The sequence below is a fragment of the Acinonyx jubatus genome, chromosome D4, assembly GCF_027475565.1.
Source record: "Acinonyx jubatus isolate Ajub_Pintada_27869175 chromosome D4, VMU_Ajub_asm_v1.0, whole genome shotgun sequence".
Lineage (NCBI taxonomy): Eukaryota > Metazoa > Chordata > Mammalia > Carnivora > Felidae > Acinonyx > Acinonyx jubatus.
In genome coordinates this window covers 2,010,024-2,026,440 of record NC_069391.1, presented here as the reverse complement: position 1 = coordinate 2,026,440, position 16,417 = coordinate 2,010,024, and the positions used below count along the sequence as shown (strand labels likewise).

Sequence of the window (16,417 nt, the reverse complement as noted above, 5' to 3'; positions counted from 1 at the left end):
CTGCGCCCTGCCCTGGTGATGGGGGTGAGTGACCCCTGGAGAAAAGTCCTGTATTCGATGGGATGTCGGGTACCCCAGGGGCACCCCAACCTGCAGACAGGAGGGACCCGGTGTGGGCAGAGCCTTCTCTGCCCTGAGAGCCCCCTCTGGGGCCTGCTCGTCGCCTCGGATATCTGTCCCCAGGTGTCACTCAGGGACATTGAGGGACTCCTTTTCTTTCTCTGTCCACTGGCTTCATATGTGGAAGTCGGGGCCAGGGGCCCAGGGTCTGCCTGATCACACCCGGCCCACCCAGGGAGAGCTGCCAGGCCACCCTGATCCAGGGCAAGCTGTCACTTTCCCCTCCTCCCGCATCCCCTCTGCTACCCTGTCACCAGGACCTCTGTCACACGGCTCACTAATACTGGAGCCAGAGGTGCCGTGACCTGCCTGAGGCCCCCAGATCTGCCGGGAGCACAGCCAGATGAGGACGAAATGGGGCTACTTTTGAGGTCCCACCGTGGCCCAGCCCCTCGTGCACACAGAGCTTTGGCTGGGGGCAGATGGCAGAAGGACCCTCCCCCTCTGCTCAGACTGGCTCTGCAGCGGCCCCCCTGTGAACCCACACCTGCACCCCACAGAGCCCCCCTCAGACCTTTCCCCCCCACCCCGGCCTCACTGACACCCCCCTTCCAGAGCCGGAGGCGTGAGGAACGGATCCACTGCAGCCCCGGGGCGGCACCACCAGGACCCTCTGTCCTGCAGGACATGGAAGGAACCCCTGCCCACCGGGCCTGGGCTCGCCCCGCCCCTCCTGCCGCCCTCCCCTCCCCCGCCTCCCCGCCCCACCCCTCTCCTGTCCCCACATAAAGAGCTTCTGCAATCACTGCTGACTGTGCCTGTGTGTGGGGCCCCTCGCGTGGGCTGGGGTCAGGGAGGGCGGCCAAGCCAGGCAGGGAGGACGCGAGGGCACCCGGCGTCCTGGTTCTCGGCGGTGGTGCGGCGGCCCAAGGGGCGTGGGGGTGTGGGTGGAGGGGTGGGGGTGCGGCTCTGCCCAAGGGTCCTGTGGGGGCTTCCTGCGGTGCCGATGCCACAAAGCTCAGGTCCTGGGTGGTCCTGAGGTTGGGGGACAGGGGTGTGAGGGTGACAGGTTGCAGATGTGGGGACACACGCAGGGGGGATCTCCTGGCCCCCCAGCTCCCCGCTGGCTGGAGACCGGGCAGGAGTGAGGGCGGGCAGGACCTTTCCCCGGGCCCACAGATGGGGGCAGCCGGACACTGGGAGCCCAGCCGGGGCGCCCTCTGCTCTGCCCCCTCCCTCCGGGTCTGGCTGGACGCGGCTGGCCGGGAGGGAGCCGCTGTCTGAACGCCCTGGAGCCAACCCTGCGGGCTCCCAAAGTCACTGGGCAGCTTTGCATCCAGAGGCCTGACACACAGCCGCGGGGCCAGCATCTCCCTTCTCCTGGTGGGAGGGTGAAGCCAGCCCGGCTCCTCTGGAGGCGGGGAGATGAGGGCAGCTCCGTCCACACAGGGTCAATGCAGCTTCCTACGTCGCGGGCATCCCTGGGCCTCTCCGGGACACAGCCGGCCCCAAATGCAGACTGCGGGGGCCCAGGCAGGAATCACGGGGCAGGGGTCCCTGCTGCGTCCAGAAGCAGTGCCTGAGGGCCCGGCCTCACTGGCCTTGGCCTTGCATGTCTGGCTTTCTGTAATGACAATGTTCCTTACCCCGCTTTCCCTGCAAAGACACGAGGCCCTCAAGCTGGGTACCTGGCAGGGAGACCCCTTGGATGCCACCCCAGCCACACGCTCCTGTCCTGGGGTTCCAGGCCTGTCACCATTTATCTACCTGGTGCTGACCTGTCCCTAAGCAGCTGGTCCTTCTGCCGTGGCTGCACCAAGGCCCAGAGAAGGGGCTCCAGGGAACCGGGGCCAGGGGCCCAGTGTCTGTAATGGTCTGGGGCTGAGACTCAGGGTGGGGGTGTAAGGTCTGACAGGTGACAGTCCCAGGAGGGCTCCCTCCAGCTGGAGAACAAGGAGGCGGGGGGCCCGCGCCCAGCTCCTGGGGGGCCCCGGTGCAGCCCGGTAGCCTGGTCTCCGTCTCCCCGGTGGGGGAGGTGGCAGACACCCCGTTGGAGGTATTTTCCTTTCCAGAAAGCCAAGCCCAGCACCTGCCCGAGCACCATCCCCTCCCCCATGACCCGGCCCTGCCTGAAGGCTGGACAGTGGTTTGCAGGGAGGCCCAGACCCAGGAGTGTCCCAGGGAGGACAGTCACCGGTGAGATGGGGCGGAACAGCGAGATCTTCACGGAGTCCTGTAAACTGCACTTCCCCTGGGGCCCCCCATGCTCCCTGACCCACACCTTCCCTCCAGCCCGCAGCAGATGCCCTGCCCCTACGGCTCCTCCTGCTGGTCCTCAGCAGCGGCTGCTCGGAGGCAGAGTCCTCCTCTTACACCCGGCCTGAGCACTGATGTCTGCGCTCCGTTCTGGAAAATTCTGGAGAATTCTGGAAAATTCTCCATCACTGCCCCAGTGCACCTGCCACTCCATCTCGCAAGTCCAGACAGATGGATTTCGTCCTTGGTCTTTTATTGAGGTGACAGTCACACAACATAAAATGAGCCATGGAAATGAACAATCCAGTGGCATTTGGGACACTCACGATGCTGTGCAGCCACCACCTGTCTCTGGTCACAGAATGTGTTCATTGCCCCAAAGGAGACCCCAGCCCCCCTCCCCGAGCCCCGACACCCTGGATCTGCGCTCTGTCCCCGACCTTCGTAGGCGAGGAATCATTCCGCGGGCGGCCTCTCGTGTCTGGCTTCTCGCACGTGGCACACCGTGACGTTTCCGAGGCTCCCCCTGCCGTGGCGTGTGTCCGCGGGTGTGGCCGGTGCTGCTGTGACCACGCGCGTGTGTGGACTCGTGGGAGCCCCTGCGGGCGGTTGTTCTGGGTCAGGTGAGGTTTGCAGGCTTTCCGTCACCCTTCACGTTTTATTTCCCTGTGTCCTGACAGCCCTGGCCCCGGACGCCGGCTCTGGTACAGACCGTGGGGTGCAGCCGCCGTGGGGGCCACGTTCGTCCTATGAGCATCTGGGCCGATCGGGGTGATTGAGCACAGACGCCAGGAACAAGCCAGGTAACCGAGGCGGAAGTTAAATTCAATCAGATGACTGCAGCTCACAGAATTCACTGGATCCGGATAATCAGGCTTGAGAATGTGCGGGAACGGGGGCAGCGGGCAGGCAGGGACGCCACCAGCCCCACCCTCGCAAGAGCCCGGTCAGCAGGCTGCCCTGGGCCTCCGGATGCTGGACTGTGGCCACAGGGGTCACTGAGGTGAGCTACCCACTGCTCTGGCTCCCGGCAGACACACACACACACGGGCACACTCACCCCCAGAGGCCCAGGGCTGCATCTCGGGCTGAATTGTCTCCCCTGGCAAAGCCCCCCCTTTAGACTTGAGAACAGCTCCTGCCTCGGGTCCCCGGGCTGGCCCAGGTCCCTGCGCACAGAGTGGCCTCCTGAGCCGCCTTGTCTGGTGTGCAGAGGGCACCCTCCTGCGTGAGCTGAGCCACCGGGTGGGGACACAGGGGACTGGGTGGCTGTGCAGCTATGAGGTGTGGGGACACGGGGGCTGGGGTGGCTGTGCGGAGATGGGGTTGGCCAGAACCAGGGATCAGGGAAGGGGTTTGGAGCTGCCAGAGCTCAGGGACCAGAGTGAGAAGTGACAGGACCCTGGGGACCGGAATCCATTTTGATCTGGGGACTCCGTCTTCTCAGTGAATACTCACCAGCCGGTCACGTAGGAGTGATCATGGGTTGCGTTTTTATTTAAAATGTTACAAACACTCACGTGTGCAGAGAAGACTGGGTGGCAGGTGAGCCCCCTGGACCCTACACTCGGCTTCACAGCTGTCCGGGCTCCACAGACAGACCTGTCACTTTCCTTCTGTCTCTGGCGGAACATTCCAGGGCCAACCCCAGACATGCCTCCCTGGCCTCTGTAATGAGAAGAGTCTGCACTCTGCTAGCGTGGTATTTTAAACAAAGCAACGTGCTGTGACCACACGTGGCAGTTACCATGCGTGAGCACGCCTCAGTGGCCGCCCGTACCCGTATCCACATCTGGGGGTTGTCCCGCACACGGGCAAGGCGGGGCCGTCCCTGCCTCAGTGGGTCTGGATGGGCCCAGGACTAGCACCGTCTTGAAAAGTTCTCCAGGAGATTTCAGGGAGCCCTCTAGGTCCAGAACTGCTTCCCCCAAAATGGACAACAAGCTCCAGGGTCATCCCTTCTGTCTTACAGAGAAGACACTGGGGTCGTATCTGCATTAGAATCTCCTTCCTTGGTAGCTGAGTGGGTGACCGGGGGCAGGGAGACCCGTCTCCGTGGTTGTGCCCACTGACAAGCCTCTGTGCGGGCTGCAGTCACCCAGATGCTGCTGGGGACACAAAAGGGAGGTCGTTCCAGGGTGAAGTTGTCAAGGTCGTTTGGACACAGCGTGGTGACCTGGGTTCCCAATGGGGGTGCTGCCTGGGTCCCGGCTGCCAAATGGCACAGAGCTGGGGAGCACAGAGGTGGCAGGCTCAGCTGTCCTCAGAGAGCACGACCCAGGAAGTGTTCCCGATACTGGCGACCAGCCTGGACCCACACCCCGGACCCTGCCCCCTCGGGGGCCTACCAGGAACCGTCCAGGGACACAGGGACCATCCCATTCCTGCTCGCCCTGCAGGAAGAAGGCCTCCCATTGTGCGGGTGGAGGAAGCCCCCTGAGGGCCTGGGGATGAGCCACGGGGAATTCGGGGAACCACATGGCTCGCAGGCCCCCGGCCCCTGTATAAGGGCCCAGGCCCACGGCCTGGCCTTCCTCAGTCCCGGGAGCTCAGTGCCACCACAGCCGCAGCCATGAAGTGCCTCCCGCTCGCCCTGGGCCTGGCCCTCGTGTGTGGCCTCCAGGCCGCCATCATCCCCCCGACCATGGATGGCCTAGACCTGCAGAAGGTCTGAGGACGGCTGGGGGAGGGGGCAGTGAGCTGCAGGGTGGGCGGGAGGCGGGACCTCGGCCCTCTGAAGAGTGTGGGTGGAAGCCAGGACGCTGGGACACCCCCCCCCCCGCCCCCCGACCTGCTCCCCGTCCCCAGGGCGGCTTTCCCTCGCTTGCCCAAGGTCCAGATGGTTCCACAGAACTCGCACAACCTGTCCTTTAAAGCCGGCTGGGAACCTAAGATGTTATTTCAAGTGTGGGGGCTCCCAGAGGGGCGTCTGGTCGGTGGCGGGGGTGGGGGGTCGCCCAGAGCTCACTGGCTGCCACCCCACTTAGACCGGGCCCCCGGCCGGGGCGGGAGGGAGAGCGCACTGTGGGGCCGGGGCCGCCTCCCCACCCCCGATGGCAGCTCAGGCCCCCTCCCCAGGTGGCTGGGACGTGGCACTCCATGGCCATGGCGGCCAGCGACATCTCCCTCCTGGACTCGGAGACCGCCCCTCTGAGAGTGTACGTCCAGGAGCTGAGACCCACGCCCCGGGACAACCTGGAGATCATTCTGCACAAATGGTGGGTGACCGAGGCCCCCGGGCTGGGGGCCGGCGAGGGCCTGGGCCCAGGGTGGGTGGGCAGGTGGGCGGGCAGGGTCCTGACGGGAGCTGGCTCCGTGGGGGTGGTTCCTGGTGGCCTCGGAGCCCCCACCCAGGGCTCTGGGCCGACGGGCCGATCACACAGGGCGGCCGCAGGGCAGTGCACAGAGAGACCCGCGTGGAGGCCGGCCGGTCAGCTGGGGGCTGGGGCCCTGGGGGCCTGGGCGGTTCCTGCCATGAGGGATCACAGAGAGGACAACTCAAGTTCAGTGTTACCACCTTTTAGGGAGGACAACAGGTGTGTTGAGAAGAAGGTCTTAGCAGAGAAAACGGAGTGTGCGGCCAAGTTCAACATCAACTGTAAGTGTCCCCAAGGGCCGAGTGGGAGTTCCCCGAGGGCCGGGTGCAAGTGGCAAGGCTGGTCACAACTGTCCCTGGGTGGTGGCTGTCCTTGCAGGTGGGGACGAGGTGGGAGAGTGCCGGTCCGGTCCCACTCTCGGGGTTGCCTGGAGTGGCCGGTGGGGTGCTGAGCCGTGGGTCTGTCCACGCCCCGAGCCATGAGCCTTTCAGGCCTGGTTACCCAGCCCGACCACAGAACCAGGGCAGGGAGAGTTTCCGGCCCCACGACTGCGGTCAGTGCGCAGCTGAGCTCCTGGACTCTGCTGGAGTGGGGGCGGCGGGGGGGTGGTTTAAGGATCTTCTACCGAATTCTCAATCACTAACTGCAACATTTAGGGGCTTTTGTGAATTATAAAAAACCACAAATGGAGAGCTAAGTGCTAAAATTTAAACAAAGGAGGCACAGAAACTTCTTGTGGGTTTTCAGTCAGCGAATTCTATTTTTCTCACGCTGAAGATTTGCTCTGGGCCACCCTGACCCTCCTCCTCTCTCTCCTTCCTTCGTGCCTCACCCCCACCTCACCCCTGCCTCCGGCCCCTCCCTGCCAAGCCTGAGTGCTTGGTCAGCACAGCTCTCCTGCTCACAGCCCCGGGCACAGCTCCGACCGCTGTGTGCGCGTCTGACTGTTCTGTCCCCGCCACCTGACCCATGACACGCCTGGCCTAGGGGACACACCAGGCTCCGTGCTCCCCACTTTCCACTTCCTGCTGCCGATGGCCACGCTTGCACGCGGGCAGCACCCTGGGGGATGCAGGACCAGGAACCACACCCGTAGGGGGCTCCTGCTGGACAGGACTTTGTTTCCCCTTTGGCTCTTCTCCTCTCTCCAGATCTGGATGAGAACGAGCTCGTCGTGCTGGGCACCGACTACGAGAACTACCTGTTCTTCTGCCTGGAGAACACTGATGCCCCCGGGCAGAACCTCGTGTGCCAGTGCCTGAGTACGTCACTGAGCAGGCCCGGGGTCGCCCTGCACGGGGGGGGGGGGGGGGGGGGTGCTGAGGACCCCCGGTGGGGGCCAAGTCCCCTGACATTGCCTCGGGAATCGGGGATCCAGGATCCAGGCCGAGGGGCTGGGCTTAGTGCTCCTGCCTCGGCCAGAGGATGACTGCTAAGTAGAAGCTTTGCTTGGGGGTGATGTTCCACAAAAGCACCATTAAACCTGTCAAGTTCTGAACGGAACGCAAGCCGGTAAGATCTGGTAGCAGGAGGCTGAGACGTGGCCGCTTTGCCTGAATGAAGCGCTTTGTGTGCGGTTAGAGACGCATTCTTGGCCAGCACATCAGCCCTGCGGGCGAGCCCAGCCGCCCGGGGACGTGGGTCCTGGCCTCGTGTCCCTGCAGGGCCCCCGGCGCCGTCCTGGGAGGGCGGGGCGGGGACCCTGGAGGGCAGGGAGGCTGAGCCCGGAGGCCACCCCGGGGGCTGACCTCAGGACGCCAGTGTGTCCTTCCTGCTCTCGCTCCCTGGACGGGGCTCCCCGAGGCCGTCAAAGCCCCGCGGCCCAGGGACTGACCCACCGCCCCCCACAGCCAGGACCCTGAAGGCCGACAACGAGGTCATGGAGAAATTCGACAGAGCCCTCCAGACTCTGCCCGTGCACGTCCGCCTCTTCTTTGACCCGACCCAGGTGGCAGGTGACCGCCTCCACACCCCGCGTCCCTGCTCTCACCCTGCGTGCGGCTCACCCGTCGGACAGCCATGAGCCCGGGGCGCGTCCGTCTCCCACGGTGGCCCCCATTCCCCGGGCCCCCGGGGGAGGGGGTGCAGAGCCCCTGGGGCGGGGTCCCCCTCCCACCCCTCTGGGCCCAGGGCTGCCCTGGCGACCTGTGACCTCTCCCCCCCGGCTCTCTCTCCTCCCGCAGAGCAGTGCCGCGTCTAGGTAGGTGAGCTCCTGCCCGACCCGCCTCCTGGGGTAACGTAGCAGCCCTGCCCCCACGTCCTGGGCACGTGCACGGGTGGGGAGCGTCCCGGGGGACCCCCAGCTCCCCTCCGTCGGGCCCTGGCCCCTCTGCGGGAATGGCTGGAACCCGGCGTCTCTCCTGCTGACCGCGGGGGCCGGGCTGGCAATGCCAGTCAAGTGCCCGGCTCTCTCCTAGAGCCTGTTAGTTCCAGGCATGTGCCCCACTCTGGGACCTCGTGTTTTCTTTGGGGGTCAGGTTGTTGTTTGAAGGAGGTGGGGGGGGGGGAACTGGACAGGGAGGGGGTTGGGTCGTGGCTGGGTGGCATTGAAGGCTGAGAAGCTGCAGGCCTGGTGCCACATTACTAAGGCGGATGTCCTTGGCCCCACCCGGTCCCCTGTCCCCAGCAGCACGCTGCTCTGCCTTCGTCTGTGTTCGTGACCTCTTTGCTCACCTCCCACACAGGAGCAAGCAGACCTTTCGGTCCCCTCCTCCAGAAGGCAGACGTCTCCTTGTCCTCTCAAAGAGGAAGCCAGAGACCTGGTCCCATCCCCTTCCTCCTTCCTGGTCCCTGTGCTTGGGGGCCGGGCACCTGCTCTCTGAAGATTCTAAATAAAGCCACATGACCTCTGCTCCTCGAAGTGTGTCATTGGGAGTGTGTGGGGACACAGGCTCTGTTGGCACTTCTGGGGGCTCCGGGTGGGACCCGGGCAGCATCTGGGGTGGGGGGCCAGGTTTCTCATCAACAAAACAGGAGAACCTGCTTGTGCAAAACTTGTCAAATACGCGCAAAGTATCAGAATCGATGGGCCAGGAGGAGTCCTTAATCCTTACGGTAGTTAGGTAAAAGAAGCTAAAATAAATGAATCTACAATCAACTCAAGTTAGAAAGAAAGCATTAAAGTGAGGAAAATAAAGGTGCCTGCGCCCCACGGTGAGGGCGGGGTGAGGCTGCACCCATTCAGTTAGCTTACCTGTCAGAAATAGCTGGGAAAAACCACAAACTCCAGAACAATCAATGACCACAGATCGGGAGAAATTTCATTAAAAGAATCATAAGGGATTTGGCTATTTGGTTCTAGCCTAATATACTTGAAACCCCAAATGGATGACTTCCACAGCAAATGCAAGCGTCCAAAATAAATTGAAGAAGACCAGAGAAAAAGTAGACAGGTCCCTCTGCCAGGCAGACAGACAGACAGACAGACTGATAGGTGCAGAGCCCACACCCGCTCCCCAGCCCGGCCACCAGCATCAGGAGGGGACAGACAGGTGCTTCAGGGACAGAAGGTCAGCAGTGGGCAGCTCCATTACCTCACACCTGACAGAGACTGGCAGAGACAGCACAGTGACAGAAAGCCCTACCAGGAATAGTGCCCTTGCACGGCACCAAGGGGCTCCTCCCTGCTCTGTGTTCACAGATGGCCAGTTCACCCCTACGACCGCGCAGGGGGCAGGCACCAGGTACGCCTCCCGATCCACCTGCCCGATGGGTCAGTCGGCCCGGCGTCAGTGCACACAGCCACCCAGGACACCCCATGCATCAGCACGAAGCCCCTGAATGGCATACTTGCCCCTGGGATCTAACAGGGGGGCATCGGGGTGAATTTCATACCCAGAAGACATCTCTGAACAAACTATGTTCAGAAAACAGAAGGCGAAGGGGAATGGCTTCTCTGTAGGTGGTGAAGTCTGTTAAAACTCCTTCCTGTAAATTCTCTAAATGGACGTGGGGAGGTTTCCAGCATCTGCCGTTACGTGCTAACTTCTGCGTGGGAAAGGACAGCCATGAGCACGTACGCAGGAACCCGTGAGAAGACACTCAGGAAGGAGCACACATCAGTGAGTTAGTGATCTACCGCGAGGAACGCAGGTGTGCAGGCAACAAATTGGCGGGTGCAGCTTTTCATGCAATTTTAAGTTTCGAACCAGTTCATATCTTAAATATTTTAAATGTGAGACAAAAATAAAAACTGAAAGGCAGCAAGCCATAAAATGATAAACAAGCAGAAACAAATGAATCTAACTTTTATAAATTGACCATTTCAGAGAAAAATTCCCAACTTTCTTTTTTTTTTTTTTTTTTTTGCCAGTGACATGCTTTAATGCCATACGGAGATCGATCTGCCATGAGGCGTGGTCAGTTCCAATATTAGGGAACATGGACAGTGATGGAGTGAGTAGCCACATCGAGAAATCTTGGCCGGATGCCACACTCTGGTCACCCCATGTTCACTGTGCTGTGTGCCTACCCGGGGGTCTCGCCCCTGCGATAGCGCCCCACTTACTCGTACTCAATCTTGTGTGGACTATATTCTAGGGAAAAAGAAATCTTAACATCAGCCTAGTAGTAACATTTGTGTTGGTGACAATATGGGTGTTCTTATCAGCTGGAATCCAATTTGAAACAGATGGAACTTTAGGCGTGGGTTTGATTGAGGACTCATTTAGAGCGATCTGGTACCAGGGAAGGAAGGAGGCGGCTGGGGACAGCGGAGCCAACCTCTTGCCACGCACAGTCACGAGGACAAGGGACAGGGAAGGACTCATGTTGTCATTGGAATAAATGAAAAGGTCAGTGGAGCAAAGTAGACTGGCGGGAAATTTGTGAAGAAATTTAATGGAAGGTAAGAGTGGCATTTCAACTCAAAGGAGATTTAAGTCTTCTTTAGTGAATGGCACACAGCCAGCTGGAATCTGTGTGGTGCGAGCCTCATAATGTGAGTTGGGGAGTCACCCCTCGGCTTGTGGTTTCTGGAAGAGTTTTTGCAAGATTCATGTTACTGCTTTCTTAAATGTTTAGCAGAATTTAACAGTGAAACCAACTGTGGTTTGAGATTTTTATGGTGGGGGAGATTTTTATCTATAAATTCAATTTCTGCAATAGATCTACGTCAATTCTGGCTATGCATTGCTTCTCTAATAAGCTTTGATACTTTGAATCTTTCCAGGAATTTATGCATTTGTCCAAGTTATCAAAATTATTTCCATAAAGTTACTCAAAATGCTCCCTTGATATTCTTCTAGAGTCCATAGGATCTGTGCTGGTGTCACATTCTTCATCCCTAATAGTGATATACGCCAGCTATCTGGGTTTTTCTGATTAGTCTGACTAGAGGTTTATCCATTTTCCTCATCTTTTCAAAGATCAAACCTGATTTGGGTTAATTTTCTATATTGGTTTTCTGTTTTCCATGTCATCGATTTTTGCTATTACTATCATTTCTTTCCTCTTGCTTACACTGGTTTTGACTTGTTCTCTTAGTTACTTAAGCTACAGACTTAGATTTTTAAATTGAGCATGTTATGTGGTCTAATTCTGGAAGCCGAGCTATCCCAGCCTGAGTGGCAGGGCCCGGGCTGTGGACGGATTGGTGACTGCAGGGTGGCCCGCCGACAGTGAAGCTTCTTATACTCCCGCTTTTAGGTAATTTGGTCTTAAAAGTACCTGGGGTATTGTCTGTTGGGGAATTGCCCTCGACAGGCCCTCTGGGAAAAGAACCATTAGGAAAGTAAAGTTCCGCAAGAAATTGTGCGGCCTTACATCTAGCCCTTGCCATTCCCCATGGAGACTCCTTTACTTACAGGAAGGATAGGCTCATGCATTTGCCAGCAAAGGCAGCCAACGAAGCAGAGACATATGGATCCGAAAGCCCCACTCCGGTAACTAAGGAGTGTATCTATGGACACAGGTCACTCTGACCCCTAGGTCCTCTTGGCCCCCAGGAGGCATTCCAGATGATGATTGAACCTCGTCGATTAAAGTACAGAATGGTTCATTGGTTCCTAGGTGCATTGTCTCTTTGAGAATGTGTAAGGCGTGGGTTTCTAAGGCCCTCTTGGCCCCCTTCCTGGCACCTCGGACCCAGGCGAACGCTTTTGTTCTTCAAAACCACGAATGGTTCAGGGAAACAACTAAGAGGTCGTGTCCCTGTAACTGTTCCACTTGAGGTGTTGAGAGATAAATGACCTTCCATGAAAACAGCAAAGCAAATACTTTATAAATTCTAGATAAACATAGGTACATAATAAAAACAATAAAAGAAATTAATCAACAAGCAAAGGGCAGGAGGGAACGTTATGATAAAACAATCATGTTATTCCTTATTGGGTGATTATACAATGGAACAATTTTAGAATTGGGTAATGTTAGAAAAACATAGATGACGTACGTTACAAGGAAATCACTAGTATATATAATGCCACGTTTACTGCAATAAATTGGCCAGTTCAACACACTGCTGTTGACTGTGTCCCTCTTTATTTTAGTTAGTTTTTTATTTTCCAGTTTTTTATTTTAGTTTTGTTTTATTTTCACCGACACCGTTCTTCCTTCGGGAACCCCTGGTTGCTGGAGCTGGTCTCCGGCAGTCTAATAATAAGCATCAATGCCACAAATTCCCTTCAAAGTGCTGCTTGAGCTGTGTCCACATATTCTAATAGATTTCGTTCTCGTTTTTACTTAATTCAAAATACTTTTCTGTGAAGGAGCAAATCATATCTTTTGTCTATTGGGTTCTTGGTATTTCTCTATTGATTCGTAGGAGCTGTTTATGTATTAAGGAAATTAGATTTTATTTGTGCTATCAGTTAAAAGAGTTAAACATAATTTTCCTCAGTTTATCATTGCTTTTCTTGCTTGGCTACTGGTGTCATTTTAATGTGTTTCCTCTATGTGGCTAAACTCACCGGCGTTTCCTTTTGTGGCTTCCCATCACTGTCACAGGGCTTCGATCATCTTTAGAGAGGCTTTTCATATTCTAAAGTTGAATTCCTGAATGTTCAATATTTCATCTTTTGTGCTCAACATCACTCCTCATCAGGGAAATACAAATCAAAACCACACTGACATATCACCTCACACAGCGTGGCTAAAATGAACAAATCAGAAGACTATAGATGCTGGAGAGGATGTGGAGAAACGGGAACCCTCTTGCACTGTTGGTGGGAATGGAAACTGGTGCAGCCACTCTGGAAAACAGTGTGGAGGTTCCTCAAAAAATTAAAAATAGATCTGCCCTATGACCCAGCAATAGCACTGCTAGGAATTTACTCAAGGGATACAGGAGTGCTGATGCTTAGGGGCACTTGTACCCCAATGTTTATAGCAGCACTCTCAACAATAGCCAAATTATGGAAAGAGCCTAAGTGTCCATCAACCGATGAATGGATAAAGAAATTATGGTTTATATACACAATGGAATGCTACGTGGCAATGAGAAAGAATGAAATCTGGCCTTTTGTAGCAACGTGGATGGAACTGGAAGGTATTATGCTAAGTGAAATAAGTCAGGCAGAGAAAGACAGACACCATGTGTTTTCACCCTTATGTGGATCCCGAGAAACTTAACAGAAGACCATGGGGGAGGGGAAGGGGGAAAAAAGTTACAGAGAGGGAGAGAGCCCAACCATAAGAGACTCTTAAAAACTGAGAATAAACTGAGGGTTGCTGGGGGGTGGGGGGGGGAGGGGAAAGTGGGTGATGGGCATTGAGGAGGGCACCTGTTGGGATGAGCACTGGGTGTTGTATGGAAACCAATTTGACAATAAATTTCATATTAAAAAATATTTCATCTTTTCTCCATCAAGAATTCATTTGCTTTAATTCATGAGTTAGCACCCAAACAGTATTTTCCAACTATCCACCCTGTTCTCCCGAAACCGTCTATAACTACTGAGTTCTCCCACATTCGTGATTCTCATGTGTATTTTGGTCTGTTCGGAGGCTTCTCATCCATTCTCCTGGGCTGTCCACGTGCCAGAACCCCAGTGGTTTTGTTCTGTGTGTTTCCTTTTGGAAGCACAGCTGACCCACAACATTACGTTAGGTTCAGGTCAGGTGCACAACATTGTGATTCAGCATCTCTGCACGTTGTACTGTGCTCACCACAAGCGTGGCCACCATCTACCACCATACACACTGTTGCAACATCACTATGTCCCCCATGCGTCCCCCATGCTTCACCTATCATCCCCGTGACTTATTCATTCCATAACTGGGAGCCTGTGCCTCCCACTCCCCTTCACGCATTTTGGGCACGGCTCCCTCTCCTCTGGCAGAAAACGCTTTTCTAGAAAATTGTCTGTTTCATCCAACTTTTCATTTATTCCATGAAGTTAAATAAAAATTTCCCTTCTAACGGTTCTTTACTTTTTTCTCCTTTTGTGGTTATTTCCCATATTTGATGTATTTTTTTCTTTTTCCTTTTTATCTTGACCAAGGCACCTAATGGCTTCCCCATTTTATTGATATTTTTCAAGAACCACCACTTGACCAAGTAATGGTTTTTCTATTTTCTTTAAGTTTCTTTATTATTTATTTATTATTTTGAGAGAAAGAGAGAGAGGAAGAGAGCGCAAGTGGGGGAGGGGCAGGGAGAGGGAGAGAGAGAATCCCAAGCAGGCTCTGTGCTATCGGCACAGACACCTCCCCTCCCATTTTCCTATTTGCTAATTCAGTAATTTCTGCTTTTATGTTTGCAGAAATGTAAATATTATCTTCTTTATCCTTTATTATGGTTATGTTGTTTTCACCGCTAATTTTTGAGTGGTATAGCTAACCAATCCCTTTTCATTCTTTTCATTTATTAACATCATCTTTAGGACAATAGATTTTCCCAAATCCCTCAGAATCTGATGTGCTATGTGTTCATTTTTATTTTCTAAATACTCTGCAATTTTCTCTTTCACTCAAGAGTTGCCCTACAATCTCTATGTTCTTGCTGTAAAAAGAACCATGGACTAGTCTCGCTCATAATCCAATTTTGGAGGGGAAAATCGAATTTTGATCATCCTAAAACATGAAGGGTCCCCTGGTTTGTCCTCTGGGTACCAAGCGTATCTGGGTACGTGGAGAAAGCCTGGGAATGACAGGGACCAGTTTAGGGCTCTGAGTCCTACTTTGACTCTCTCCTTGTAAATATTTATCAGCACCAGCTGAAAGCCCTAATTACCACTTGCAGCCCTGAGACTGAACTGGTGTTCACCTCCTTCCTGCCCTACTCAGTTAATGATCAGACCCAGCTGTCACTCAGGGTTACTGGGAAGTCTCAGAAGGGGCCAAAAATGGAGCCAGCAAGACACAAAGACCCATTATGAGGAAGTGCCTGAGGACTCTGCAGAATCTGGCGGGTGTTGGGCTCACTCTGGGTTCAGGCGGATGGCCCCGCACCGGGTCTAGGAGGGCCCTGCGAGCTGGAAGTGATGTTTGTTCCAGAACCTGCTTCTGGCTGACCTCAACAGCCCTGGACTCTAGGCCAGCCTTGGCCACTAACTGTGGGTCAATATAGGTCAGGCACTTGGCACATTAGATCTCGTTCTTGACATCTGCAGAGGAAGCTGGCTGGGAGGTGTCAAAAGTGACAAAGGACACGAAAGCACCTTGGAGAGTTAGAGGAATTGTGAGAATGAGACGCTAAATGTCCTGTCCAATAGGAGTTAAGGAAGCCATTCGTCCATTTTTCTACCATCCGTCTATCCACTTACCATCCAACCATCTATCCATCCACCATCCATCCATCCATCCATCCACCATTTATCCATTGGTCTACCATCCACCCATCTATTTAACATCCGTCACTCCTTTTCTCAAACACCATTTAGAGTGCTGTGTGACCTGTTTTGGGAATCTTTGCTGTCTCAACGCTACCTCAGTAGAGCCCCTTGAACAGTCAACCCTGGGATAAATACTGCAGAGGTTTCCTGTGTAGAGTACAGGTAACTTTCGAAAAGCAGAAACAATTGTTTCTGCTACACAAATGTGGATTCATTAGTGTTATTGGTGACGTAACAGATACACATATCAAGCGAGGCTGACAGATTCCGCTGGTAAAGAAACAATGAGCCCTTTTTAGATTCAGAAATTGTATTACTTACACAGACAGCAAAAGCGAGATCAGAAAGGGTGCCAAGTCCCAGGTCCCTGCCCCTCCCTGCCCACCGCGTCCCCACGTCCACCTTCCTCTCTGGAGTTGGTCAACTTGCCGGCCACGCACTTGTCCACCTGGGCCCAGGGACCCGAGCCCCCCTCTCTGCCTACCTGAAGTCCCACTCCCATGACAGCCTCCACCCCACCCCCAGACCCGCAGAGGGAGCGAAGGTGAGCTGACTGCCCGTGCTTCAGGGGCACCTAGAACCTGCCTGAGGGGGCAGGGTCCTCTGTGCACTCTGTATGCCATTAGCCTGCCCAAACATCTGGGACTGCAGCCTTTGCCCCCAGAATGATGACCTGTGAGCCCAGGTGGCCACGCAGGAGCGAGGTGGCTGTGGGGTCCTCATGGAGCACAACAGAGCACGTGGCCATGTCCGGCCCAAGGGCACGCAAGCTCAGAACAACGGTGTGAACTGGGCATCACACAGGGAGGGGACCAGGAATGTGACAAGGTGGGCCCCTTGTGCTTGACAGTCAGCCACCCACGGGCATGATGTCTACAGACCCAGGGGCTGGCATAGGGATCTCTGGCCATTGGTGGAGCCCCGGGGCCCACCTTCCAGGACACAGCTGTCCTCAGTGCTGACTCTGACCTGTTGTTGCCCAAGATTGCGACCTAGGAAGTGTTCCTGATG

The 16,417-nt window shown here is 55.6% G+C and overlaps 1 protein-coding gene across 3 annotated transcripts; it reads left to right on the top strand.

Moving 5' to 3' along the window:
- Positions 1-2,826: 2,826 nt before the first annotated feature.
- LOC113598089 (beta-lactoglobulin-1) lies at positions 2,827-8,478 on the top strand. Of its 3 annotated transcripts, XR_008290839.1 has the most exons (6): positions 2,827-3,319; positions 5,395-5,534; positions 5,841-5,914; positions 6,785-6,895; positions 7,484-7,833; positions 8,318-8,478. XR_008290839.1 is itself a non-coding variant. In XM_053204392.1 (5 exons), exons 2-5 carry the CDS (start codon positions 5,416-5,418, stop codon positions 7,654-7,656), a joined length of 477 nt encoding a protein of 158 aa, XP_053060367.1. In that variant the 5' UTR covers positions 2,827-3,319; positions 5,395-5,415; the 3' UTR covers positions 7,657-8,098. The 3 variants fall into 3 exon arrangements, 2 of the variants coding, with proteins under 2 accessions (XP_053060367.1, XP_053060368.1); XM_053204392.1 differs by lacking the exon at positions 8,318-8,478 and having other exon boundaries at positions 7,484-8,098; XM_053204393.1 differs by lacking the exons at positions 2,827-3,319; positions 8,318-8,478 and adding an exon at positions 3,340-4,984 and having other exon boundaries at positions 7,484-8,098.
- Positions 8,479-16,417: the final 7,939 nt, after the last annotated feature.

What these genes read in the sequence shown, in the direction of transcription:
- LOC113598089 (XM_053204393.1), top strand. Translation starts at nt 4,889, where the DNA reads ATGAAGTGCCTCCCGCTCGCCCTGGGCCTGGCCCTCGTGTGTGGCCTC. An exon ending in GAGATCATTCTGCACAAATG is followed by an intron (nt 5,535 to 5,840) that starts GTGGGTGACCGA and finishes ACCACCTTTTAG; the next exon opens with GGAGGACAACAGGTGTGTTG. An exon ending in GGCCAAGTTCAACATCAACT is followed by an intron (nt 5,915 to 6,784) that starts GTAAGTGTCCCC and finishes TCCTCTCTCCAG; the next exon opens with ATCTGGATGAGAACGAGCTC.